Source organism: Jaculus jaculus, chromosome 11 (genome assembly GCF_020740685.1).
Source record: "Jaculus jaculus isolate mJacJac1 chromosome 11, mJacJac1.mat.Y.cur, whole genome shotgun sequence".
Classification (NCBI taxonomy): Eukaryota; Metazoa; Chordata; class Mammalia; order Rodentia; family Dipodidae; genus Jaculus; species Jaculus jaculus.
Genome location: NC_059112.1, coordinates 110,138,044 through 110,150,015, shown reverse-complemented (window position 1 = coordinate 110,150,015; position 11,972 = coordinate 110,138,044). Strand labels below are relative to the sequence as shown.

Sequence of the window (11,972 nt, the reverse complement as noted above, 5' to 3'; positions counted from 1 at the left end):
TGGGTGGCAAGGATTGCAAGCTGGCCACATCAGGCTGAGTGTATGCTATGTCCTCTTTCCTGTGGGGCTTCCCTACCTTCCTACCTGTCTTTTAGAATTTACTGTTTTCTGAGACCTGCCCCTTACTCCCCTGGGGCCTTGAGTGGCCCTGGAGCGCTTGGACAGGAGCTGACATGCTAGCTCTGGTGCAGGAGGAAGAGTGACTGCCCTCCCTGCTCTGAATCACGGCCTTGTTTCCAGCCTCGCTTGCCGCTCTCCCCCCCTCTTGATGTTGTGCCCTCCAAGCTTGAGAGCCACAACTGCTGCAGGTTGAAAGTTGACCAAAACTGATAGTAATTTAATAAAGTTAATTGTTATCCAGCGCACGGTATCCGTCCAGACGTGCAAATGAAACTGCCCTTACACAGTTACAAAATTACTTTTGCCTGACTCATTCCCTGTAGTGATCCCCAAGGTGTGTGGGGGGGGTTCACCCTTGAATGGCCTGGGAAAGTACCCACTGTGGCCAGTAGAGGTAAGAGAGCCGGTGACTTTCCCAGAGTGACCCCAAGGTAGGAGTCTGGCCTGCTGCTAGTGGAAACACAAGTGGTTTCCACCCAGGCCAGGAATTGGGATGCAGGAGAGCAAACCAGCAAGTGGAGGGGCGCTTCCCATGTAATCAAGGGCAGGCGCACTTCTCGCCAGTCCAGGCGGGAATGGAGAGCCTCTGAGGCATGGGTGGTGAGCTCGGGGCCTTCACGACCTGTTGAGAGCAACTTTGGAGGTTGGTCTTTGTATAAAGCTCCCTTCGAGCCCGGGGCGAGTTTACTGTCTGTAGCTGGGGGTGGGGGGAGTCATGAGCTAAGAGAATTACTGTTTTTCCCTGTCACACCTGCATCTGTCCCTTGGAGGTTTGGGAACTAGGGTTCCTCTGGAGGCAGTAGGGGAGGCTGCCTGCAGGGTTGTTAACTAAGGACTTTAAGCCACTTTGTGCCTTTTAGAGAAAGTTAGCCCACTTCAACTCCATCCATGTAAACTGAGCTCTGGTTTCTACTGCCCGCCAGAGCCTACTGACCCCGCTTTTTTGGATCAGGTACAAAGAAAGTCATTCCAAGGTGGGGCTGGGCAGGATGGGGGGGGGTGCGCTACAAAGTTCCCTTCCCTTATTTTTTTCTTGCCTAACAGAGATGGGGGGGTATGGATTCCTGTTAAAGTGCCATTGAGATGGTAACTAAGAGGAGGGACCCACCTGTCCATATCTATGGTATGGCATTCCAGTCACCTCTTGGGGCCAGTTTTAACCCATTGGTTCCCAGGACCAAACTGAGGTCGAGGGAGGGTAGCGAAGATGTAGGACCTCCAAATTAGTTTGAAGGAGGGCTAACGTTAGGCCCGCCGACTGTGGGAAGCCGGTTCCTGCAGTGTGGCCCAAGTTCCCTAGGGGAAAACTCCACAGCTGCTTCTCCAGGTTTTCCAAGGAACTCTGCCTTAGGAAAAGCGGGAGACTTATTTCCTGAGCCAGCCAGCCAGACCAGGATTGGTCTCCTGGTAGGTATTCCTGTCTGCAGCACACCTCCCTGTGGCTGGTGGGTCCCAGGCAGCATGAGAGTTCCCAGCCTTGATTAAATGTACAGGAGCTGGAGAGATGGCTTAGCAGCTAGCCGCTTGCCTGTGGAGCCTAAGGACCTTGGTTCGAGGCTCAATTCCCCAGGACCCACGTTAGAGTTCGTTTGCAGTGGCTGGAGGCCCTGGTGCTCCCTTTCTCTCTCTCTCTAGCTTTCAAATAAATAAATAAAAACAAAAAAAAAAAATTAAATGTACAGGGTGGGGAGTACCCCACACTTTGAAACCACAGAGGAATTGGGGACCAAGGCATGCTCAAGAGGACACTTACCAGATGTGTGCACCCCCTACTGGGTTACTAGATGGTGGCAAGACATGGGCCACCCAGGCGAAGTCACCTGCAGGCCTGTCAACTGCCCAAGATGGGAAAAGATCCAAGTGTTTGTGTCCCTTAGTCCTTTCTTTTCAGAAATAAGGCATCCCAAGGAATTGGAATTTCCCCAGGAATCTCATGCTAGAAGAAAAAAAGAAGCTGAAGCTTGGTCCCAGCCAGAGGGTGACCCTAACTCTGGTAACAGTTTGACCAACTCCCATCCTCCCTAGACACAGGGCTCAGTTCTCAAACTTGGAATGTCCCCCACCAACCAGGTACTTTCTCTAGGCCTGGGGAAGGGAGAAGCAAAGCTCCAGGGTTGGTGGCCCAGGGTGAGTGAGGATGGTGGACCCCTTTGAAGACCCGGGCTTGCTGCCACTACCTGGCCAAACCTGTGTGGCGGGATTCTTGGCAGCCCCTGAGGCCCCGAAGGAGCCCTCAGACAGACTAACTCTGTTTTCCCTTCTCAGCCATCCCCTTACTCCACCCTGTGAAATCCAACCCCTGGGGGCTGAATGAGCTGGACAAACCTGACCCCATCACCAGAGGGCTAGAGACTGACCACTGACCTGCATTAAAAGCCCCCAGTCTTTCCCCCAACACTGCACAAAGGGGCTGCCACCTCCTCTGGGCTCTGGAGCTTCCAGAACAGCTACTCCAAGCCTGGTATGGGCCCAACTTCCAGACCAACTGGCTGTCATGCAGGACTCAGTCTATGGTGCTTTTGGTTTTCCAAGGTAGAGTCTCCAGCCCAGGCTGACCTGGAATTCACTGTGTAGTTTCAGGACAGCCTCAAACTCATGGTGATCCTCCTACCTCTGTTCCTGAGTGAGTGCTGGGATTAAAGGATGTGCCCACTTCTGGCCAATCTATAGCTTTGGTGAGGGAAGTTATCAAGCTCTTGGGGGCCACAGGTGGCTTTGCAATCTGATGAAAATATAAACTTTCAAAAAGTGCTAAAACCTAGATCCAGAAACCTAGCTCCTACCCAAATTCCAGTCCTGAATAATCCTTGAGACTACAAGCCTGCGGAGCCAGGCATGGTGGTTCAGGAGGCAGAGGTAGGAGGATCACCATGAGTTTGAGGCCACCCTGAGACTACATAGTGAATTCCAGGTCAGCCTGGGCTAGAGTGAAACCCTACCTCGAAAAACCAAAAAGTAAAAATAAAAATAAATAATAGCAAACACAGTAGGGAAGCCGTGAAGACCAGCCCTACCCCACCTACCAGCATGTCACCTGAGTGAGCAGCTGTCCCGCCCTGCACCCTCAAGGAGCCCCTTCCTCCCTGCAAAGTGGGAATGGAAGGGATTTGCCTTACTGTCCCACTTTGTTGCTGTTGGTTTTTCTAGGTAGCATGTTCCTCTAGTGTAGGCTGACTTGGAATTCACTATGTAGCCTTAGGATGGCCTCGAACTCACCTATCCTACCTCTTGCCTCCTGAGTGCTGGGATTAAAGGCATGAGCCACCATGCACGGCTCCTGCCCCTTATGTTAACATATTATTTGTCATAAAAAATTATGAGTCTTCTCCACCTCACCCCCCAAATAAAAAACCATTAAAAAAAAACAAACCTCTGGATGTGGTAGTGCAGTCGTGCATAACTTTAATGCTAGCACTAGGGAGGTTGAGGTGGGAAGAACTTGAAGGTCTCTAGAGGCCTGGCACTAGCCTGGTGTCTGTTGTGGAGGTGGGGACGGGCCCACAGGGCCCTAGAATAAGAAGGGGAGGGGGGACCCCAAATCCTGGCTCTTTTACATAGCTACATGAGTAGTCAGCCAGGCCAAGACGCCTTGGAGGTGAGCAAAGAGGGATAAGGCCCAAAGGATTCAGGGGTCCCTGAACCCTACCTTCAAGTTCCACGTCACCCAGGAACTACAGAGTGAGTTTCAGGTCAGCCTGAGCTAGAGTGAGACCTTGCATTATATAATAGAATGAAATTCTTGGTGTCTGTGACATTTTCATACATGTATACCTGTGTGTCATGTTCACACCTGCTGGTCCCCTTCTGTTGTTTTGGAGCAGGCTCCTGTTCTAGCTCAGACTGACCTGGACCTCACTCTGTAGCCCAGATGGCTTAACTCATGGCAATACTGCTTGCTTCGGCCTATCAAGTGATAGGATTAAAGGAGTGCACCACTGGGTCCTACAGTTTTGTTTTGTTTTGTTTTTAAATTTATATTTATTTGAGAAAGAGAATGGGCATGTCAGGACCTTCAGCCCCTGCAAACAAACTCCAGACACATGAGCTGCCTTGTGCATATGGCTTACATGGGTCCTGGAAAATCGAACCTGGATCCATTGGCTTCCTAGGGAAACACCTTAACTACTAAGCCATCTCTCCATCCCATTTTTTTTTTTTTTTTTGGTTTTTCGAGGTAGGGTCTCACTCTGGCTCAGGCTGACCTGGAATTCACTATGTAGTCTCAGGGTGGCCACAAACTCTCAGAGATCCTCCTACCTCTGCCTCCCGAGTGCTGGGATTTCCATCCCATTTTTTTGGGGGGGGGCGGAGAGACAAGGACTATGTAGCCCAGGCTAACCTTGAATTTTCTCTATAGCCATGGATGACCTTGAACTTCTGGTCCTTCTACCTCTACCTCTGGGGTGCTAGGTTTACAGGTGTGTGCCATCACACCCAGCTTATGCAGTGCTGGGGATAAAGAGCCCAGGGTATGTGAGTGCTAAGACAAGCGCTCTACTAACTGAGCTATGTCCCATATATATAAATATATATATGCCAGGCATGGTGGCGCACAGCTTTAATCCCAGCACTCAACAGGCAGAGGTAGGAGGATTGTCATGAGTTCAAGGCCACCCTGAGACTTCACAGTGAATTTCAAATCAGCCTGGGCTACAACGAGACCCTACCTTGAAAAAACAAAGATTATTTATTTGCAATGACAGAAGAGAAAGAGACTGGGCACCTACCAGGACCTCTTGTCACTGCAAGTGAACTCCAGATGCATGTGCCACTTTGTGCATTTGGCATTATATGGGTACTGGGGAGTCCAACCTGGGCTGTCAGGCTTTGCAAACAAGTGCCTTTAACCTCTAAGCTATCTCTCCAACCATGTCTTTTCTTTTTTAAATATTTATTTGAGAGAGACAGAGGAAGAGGCAGAGAGAAATCTTTTCTTTTTTAAAGACAAACATCTCGGGCTGGAGGGATGGCTTGGTGGCTAAGGCGTTTGCCTGCAAAGCCACAGGATCCAGGTTCGATTCCCCAGGACCCATGTTAGCTAGATGAACAAGAGGGCACATGCATCTGGAGTTCATTTGTGGTGGTTGGAGGCCCTGGCACACCCATTCTCTCCCTCTTTCTCTGTCAAATAAATAAAATAAAATATATAAAGACAAGATCTCACTCAGCAGCAAAGGCTGACCTGGGACTCTTGGTGATCCTCTTGCCTCAGCATCCCTGAGCCACCACACCCTTTTTCATAACAATTCTCAGAAATCAAGGCCCTAGGAAGAGGCTTGAGAGGTTCACAAATCTCACATGACACTCTTCCTCCCTGCCAATAGGTGCATATTCTCAAATAGATGAGTGTTTGACCCAAGGAAGTTAAGAAGCCCGACCTTGCATGATAATCCCTTGAAGCAGATCTGTGTGACTTCCAGGCTGCATTCTGTGAGGGGAGCTACAGGTTCCGAGGTGTCTTTTCTATAGAAGGCGGGGCTCAGGGGCACCTTTTCCCTTCTTGCCCACCTCTGTGCTGTCTTGGCATGTGACAGAGCCAGGTCCTGGGTACCTTTGCCCTGGTTCTCCCTCTTCTTACCCCAGACCCCGTCCGCCTCGCCACCCCCACTACGGACTCTATTTGCAGGCCTCCAGAGACTGCAGCAGCTCAGCTCAGGCCCCCGGTTTCGGCCGCGGGGGTGGAGCACACCTGAGCTGAGGTAGAAGTGGAGGGGGGAAGGTGGTTTTCTAGGCCGTTGCCTGGGTGATGCTACCTGAGCTGGGCACCAGGCACCTGTTGCCTGGGAAACTGGGCTGGCGAGGCCTCTCCTGTGGGAGCTGCCGGGGCCACTGAGCTGAGACCTGAGAAAGATCGGATTCAGGGAGTCTTGGATGGGCGTGTGGGGGGAGACACTGGGAGAGCAGTCATGTGTGCACTGTCATCACAAAGAGGAATAGGGGACTCAAAGGCGGGAGGGGAGGGGACAGGCTTAAGCTAAGGTCCTGTCTGCCTTTCTCTTCTAAGCCTCCTCCCCGGCTCCTCAGCTAGTCGCGTGTCCTTCCACTCCTTTGTCCCAGGGTTCCCACATAAAAGGATGCTGTTCTTCCTCCCCCATCTACCCCTCCCCAGAGGTCCCCATCCCACACATTCCCGCCCCCTCCTCCCCACTGCTCTGGCCTCACTGTCCCCAATGGTGGCCTCCAAGCTCGTCACTTGGCTCCTCCCCCGCTTGGGCCTTAAAACCCAACCTGCACCCAGCGCCCTCAGAAGCCCCAGGTGGCACCACTGAGTTCCTTGCTCCAAGGGAACCTGCGCCAGCCTGCAAGACGCAGCTCTCCCAAGCCCCAAGGGCAGGCCCAGAGGGACCCGGTGAGCTCCATCCGAATGTGACTACAGAGCTTCAGTGGGCAACAGGTCTCCAAGTGGCGACACAGCTGAGCGGGACCCACAGACTGGTTCGTGTTGTGAGTATCATACCTGCCACAGGCTCACAGATGTGAGGACTGACCTGGCCACAGGGCAGCAGATCCCCCTCCTACTGGGCACGGAGACCCCTTCCTGAGTGAAGCAGGCTGTCTGAGAGCTGCGAAGACCTAACTAGGGGGCCAATGGCTTCTGCGGGGCTTGAACTCCTGGGGATGACCCTGGCCGTGCTGGGTTGGCTAGGAACCCTGGTGTGCTGTGCCCTGCCCTTGTGGAAGGTGACAGCCTTCATCGGAAACAGCATCGTGGTGGCGCAGGTGGTGTGGGAGGGGCTGTGGATGTCCTGCGTGGTGCAGAGCACGGGGCAGATGCAGTGCAAGGTGTACGACTCGCTGCTGGCGCTGCCCCAGGACCTGCAGGCCGCCCGGGCCCTCTGCGTCGTCGCCCTCCTGCTGGCCCTCCTGGGCCTGCTGGTGGCCATCACGGGTGCCCAGTGTACCACATGTGTGGAAGACGAAGGTGCCAAGGCCCGCATTGAGCTCACCGCGGGCATCCTCCTCCTCCTCGCGGGCATCCTGGTGCTGATCCCTGTCTGCTGGACTGCCCACGCCGTCATCCAGGACTTCTATAACCCGCTCGTGGCAGAAGCCCTCAAGCGAGAGCTGGGGGCCTCCCTCTACCTGGGTTGGGCGGCAGCTGCATTACTCATGCTGGGTGGGGGGCTCCTCTGTTGTACATGTCCCCCAACCCAGTTTGAACGGCCCCGTGGGCCTAGGCTGGGCTACTCCATTCCATCCCGCTCAGGAGCGTCGGGACTGGACAAGCGGGATTACGTATGACGCCGAGGCTTCCTCCAGGAACCTCTATCCCAGGCTCCGGAGCGGCAATCCTTGCTCTAGCCACCAACCGCGCACCCGAGGGAGGCCCCTCCTATTTAGCTCACTTGAGACCTGGCTCCAAGGCTGATCTGGCTCGAACTGACCCTCCGAGGCTTCTACCCAGTTCTCCAGGACGTGCTTGCCCTCCTTTTCCCAGAAGCCTTCACCTGCTCCAGGACACGGGATGGTATTCTCCTTGCCTTCAGAGTGAGTGCGGACGAGCCTGGTAACCCCTGGCACTGGTCCGGCCTGGCTCTACTACCACCTCCATCCAAGAACCCTAGTCCCCCACGGCCAAGTTGGGAATAAAAGAACATTTGTAACTGAGCTTGTTCTGAACTGCGAACTGTTTCCCTAGGGGGCTCCAAGTTCTACACAGTGCGCCACCTGGCTGCCATCCTGAGGTGTCAGCCTGAAACGCTTGGGGTCAAAGGATCAAAGACCACCTCCCCTTCGAGCTAGGCTGGGCACCCAGCCCCAGGAACACCAAAGGCACATTATAAAAACCTTGCTTTATTTAGTAAAACCTTGTGAGGGTGGGACGGACAGTGTGTAAGGTTGGAGGTGCAAGTGGGAAGGTCTGCAGCACAAGCGGGGACCTGATGCGGAGAGGGGACATGGTCACTGTGGTAATGGGGTTCTGGGCCAAAGGTCAGGAGACTTGGGAGTGGGCAGTTCTTTGGTAACTTATCACCTGCCTGGTTAGGGCTGGCTAAGAACGGTCTGACTAGGAAAGGGTGTGACTTCCTACAGGTTCAGGGAAGCCCAGCCCCCAGCAGCGGCAGGAACTCTTGGACAGGACACTTTGTGATCACAAACAGCTTCCCAGGTTCAGTTTGGCTTCCAAGCTAGGAAATGTCCAGGTTGAAGATCCAGAAGCTCAACCCTTCGACTTCATTACCCAAGAGTGAGAAATGCTAACAGCAGCGCTGTGGTAGTTTGGGTCATTTTAGTTTAGTTCTCATCACATGGATTAAAAAAAATTGCCCTCCACCAGATAAAAAGGGGGGAAACAAAAGCAGACACACTCCTGTAATTCTACCACTCGGGAGGCAGGCTGAGGAAGAAGGATTGAGAGTTTGAGAGACTTGTCTCAAAACCAAAACAGGAGCCGGGCGTGGTGGTGCACGTAGAGGTAGGAGGATCGCCATGAGTTCAAGGCCACCCTGAGACTAAGTAGTGAATTCCAGGTCAGCCTGGGCTAGAGTGAGACCCTACCTCGAAAAAGAAAGAAAGAAAAAAAAAAAAAAAAAAAAAAAAACAGAAGAAGCAACCCCAGGGTCTGGGCACCAGGGTAAGGCATAGCACCGCTCATTGGCACAGTGCTTACCTGGCATGTGTACAAGGACCTAGGTTCAATGCCCAGTACTGTAAAAACCCCTCCCCCAAAGCCATAGGACATCCTTTGGTGATGGCTGAGGCTCAGAGACCAGGGCTCCCTGGCCAGCAGAGCCTCTTTCCTACAGGCATCACACGTAATTCTTGGTGGGGTACTCGGAGGGCCCTCGAGAGGGGGAATGCGGAGCAGATGCTGAGTAGCGGGCCATGTAATGGCTGGGACCGCGGGACCCTCCGGAGGGGCAGGTGCAGCACAGCAGCCCCCCACCCAGCAGCAAGAGGCCTGAGGCTGCCCAGCCCAGGTAAAGGGAGGCTCCCAGCTCCCGCTTTTGGGCATCAGCCACCAGGGGGTTGTAGAAGTCCTGGATGATGGCGTGTGCAGTCCAGCAGATGGGGATGAGGGTCAAGACCCCGGAGATGAGAAAGATGATCCCAGAAGCGAGCACCAGGCGAGCCTTGGAGTCCTTGTCTTCCACACAGGTGGTGCACTTGGCGCCGGCGAGGTAGACCAGCAGGCCCAGGAGGGCCAGCAGGAGGGCGATGACGCAGAGGGCCCGGGCGGCCTGCAGGTCCTGGGGCAGCGCCAGCAGCGAGTCGTACACCTTGCACTGCATCTGCCCCGTGCTCTGCACCACGCAGGACATCCACAGCCCCTCCCACACCACCTGCGCCACCACGATGCTGTTTCCGATGAAGGCTGTCACCTTCCACAAGGGCAGGGCACATGACACCAGGGCATTTACCCAGCCAAACAACGTCAGGACGATCCCCAAGATCTGCAGACCGGCAGAGGCCATGGCGAGGTCAAGGGGCTGCAATACATGGGAGGAGAGAAGCAAAGAAATGTTAGAGTGTCTGGCTCGGACCCCTTGTCATGACAGCCGTGACGCCAGCAGCTAAGTGCCCGGGAGCTGGCCACCATGTCCTGTAATGTGAGGACACACATACTTCTTGAACCAATTTAGAGCCAAATAGGCGTTGTTTGAATGCCAAATGTTTGCACCACTTTTTTGTTTTTGTTTTCCTATTTTTCAAGGTAGGATCTCACTCCAGCCCAGGTTGGCCTGGAATTCACTATGTGGTCTCAGGCTGGCCTCTAACTCACGGCGATCCTCCTACCTCTGCCTTCCAAGTGCTGTGCGCCACCACGGCTGGCTTTGTTTGCACCACTTTTTACATCTGACTTTATGTGGGTGCTGGAGAATGGAACCCAGGCTGGCAGGTTTTGCAAACAAGTGCTTTTAACCAGGGAACCATTTTCCCGTTCTTCTAAAAAGGCATTTAAATGCTTCCCCAGTTATGTGACAGGCACTGGATTAGGACAGCTCCCAATCCTGGTTGGTTCAGGTGCAAGTGACAGGAAATAGAATAAAGCTGACTCACAGGCCAGTCCACAAAGGCTTTCCAGTACATTTGTTTGTTTTGAAGCCGTATCACTCCAGCCCAGGCTGGCGATCCTCCTACCTGAGCCTCCTGAGGGCTGGGATTAAAGACGTACTCGACAACATCTGGCTCCAGCACATTTTACCAGGCCAGCTAAGTGGCACAAAAAGGGGTGAAAAGCCAGAATGTCATTTATTTTCCTGTCCCTCCCTTTTTTTGAGGTAGGGTATCATTCTAGCCTAGGCTGACCTGGAACTCACTCCAATCCTCCAGTCTCCCAAGCATGACGCCACACTGGGCTCAGAGTGGAATTTCTGTGTGGCCTAGCTCTAGCTACAAGTTTCAGGCTTAAAACTTACGTTCAGCCTGGGAATGTACTTCAGTTGGTAGAGTGCATGCCTAGTACGCATGAAGCCCTGGGTTTCATCCCCAGCACAGCATAAACCTGGGCAGAGAGGTGCACACCTGTAACCCTAGTGCTTGAGAGACGGAGGCAGGAAAACAGTAAGTTTAAGGCCATCTTTGGCTACATAGCAAATTTAAGGCTAGCCCGGGATACCTGACACCCTGTCTCAATAAATAAAGAACAGTAACAGCAACAACAAATCCGTTCAACACTTAGAGCTCTCCAGCTTCTTCCTAAAGTCCACTCAACCACCCCAGATCCAGAGTCATCCTAACTCAGTTCCGTATATGGTGGACAGAAACGCTCCAGGGTTCCAGGCTGGGCCTTCCTTGTAACCTTCTATAGCTATTTCCTTGCAGACCCTGGAAATTTCCCGGGGCACTCCCTGGCTCAGACCACCCTGGAGGGATAGGAGAGCTGAGAAAAATTAAAAATTAAAAACCCTTCTCTGCCAGACAGCTCCAGTCCCTAAGCCACCATCTGGCTCCCTCCCCCGTCCATCCTCCACCGTCCCCTAGGGGCCAGGGTGCAAACTTTTAAGGCTAGGAGCATTGCAGATTTTAGGCCAAAGGCCATGCTACTGCCCTCTCAGGACACAGCTGCCTAAGGAGCTGGACAGACCCTAGGGCTTCCACTTCCTTCACCCCCACCAGGCTGCACCTGTGCCCTTCGCGTCCCACTTCGCGTTGTGGGCACAAGGGAACCAGTTCCGCCCAGCGCGTCCCCTAGCCCCTCCAGCAGCCCTCCAGACCCTTTGCAAACCCCCTCCTCACTCGCAGTCCCACCTTGAGGGCCGACCTCGTGGCCTCAGGAGAGAGATTCGTCCGGGTGTGAGCCCTTCCATGTCCCCTTCCCTCGCCACTCACCGAGGGCTCTACCTATCGAAGGGCGCCCGGGCCGGCTGGGCCAATGCAGCCTGGGACCCCCGCGCCCAGGAAGGGGCTTAATGGCGGCGCGGGCAGCGGAGTCCTCTCCCGCAGGTGAGGGGGAAGGGAGCCCCGCCCCGAGAAGGCCAGGCAGGTGGGGGAGGGGCACTCGGGGTTTCGATGCCTTTGTCCCTGCAGAGGGGGGAGGGGCGCTTAATCCTTCCAGAGCTTCCCAAGGACCGGATCGCGTCTCCCGAGCTCGGTGCAGCCCCCAGACCAGGGGTTCAAGGAATCCAGGTGGATGGTCACCAGGTAGCAGCCTGGGGTCTTCCTCACGCGCCCTGACTCCCCCCCCAACCACCACCACGACCCTAGCACGCAGCTCTTCCAATCTTCCTTCCTCCCTGACATGCACTCAGCACACTTGCCCCAGGCTCTGGCTCACCTGCAAAAGTAGCCAAGGAGTTTCGTTGGTCCAGTGTGGAGGTGAGGGCGGAGGCGGGGGGGTCTTAAAGTGGCAGTGACGTCACTGGACCACCTCCCCCAGGGAGGGGCAAAGACCCCGGCCCGAGCGCAGC

The 11,972-nt window shown here is 54.2% G+C and overlaps 2 protein-coding genes across 4 annotated transcripts; one reads left to right on the top strand and one right to left on the bottom strand.

Moving 5' to 3' along the window:
• Positions 1-6,094: 6,094 nt before the first annotated feature.
• Cldn9 (claudin 9) lies at positions 6,095-7,728 on the top strand. Its single transcript, XM_004652205.2, has one exon. It carries the CDS (start codon positions 6,709-6,711, stop codon positions 7,360-7,362), a length of 654 nt encoding a protein of 217 aa, XP_004652262.1. The 5' UTR covers positions 6,095-6,708; the 3' UTR covers positions 7,363-7,728.
• A 953-nt stretch (positions 7,729-8,681) lies between these two features.
• Cldn6 (claudin 6) lies at positions 8,682-11,972 on the bottom strand. Of its 3 annotated transcripts, none has more exons than XM_045130178.1 (2): positions 11,840-11,972; positions 8,682-9,551 (listed from the first exon to the last, which is right to left on the bottom strand). In XM_045130178.1, exon 2 carries the CDS (start codon positions 9,534-9,536, stop codon positions 8,871-8,873), a length of 666 nt encoding a protein of 221 aa, XP_044986113.1. In that variant the 5' UTR covers positions 9,537-9,551; positions 11,840-11,972; the 3' UTR covers positions 8,682-8,870. The 3 variants fall into 3 exon arrangements, with proteins under 3 accessions (XP_044986113.1, XP_044986115.1, XP_004652263.1); XM_045130180.1 differs by lacking the exon at positions 11,840-11,972 and adding an exon at positions 11,395-11,805; XM_004652206.2 differs by lacking the exon at positions 11,840-11,972 and adding an exon at positions 11,314-11,804.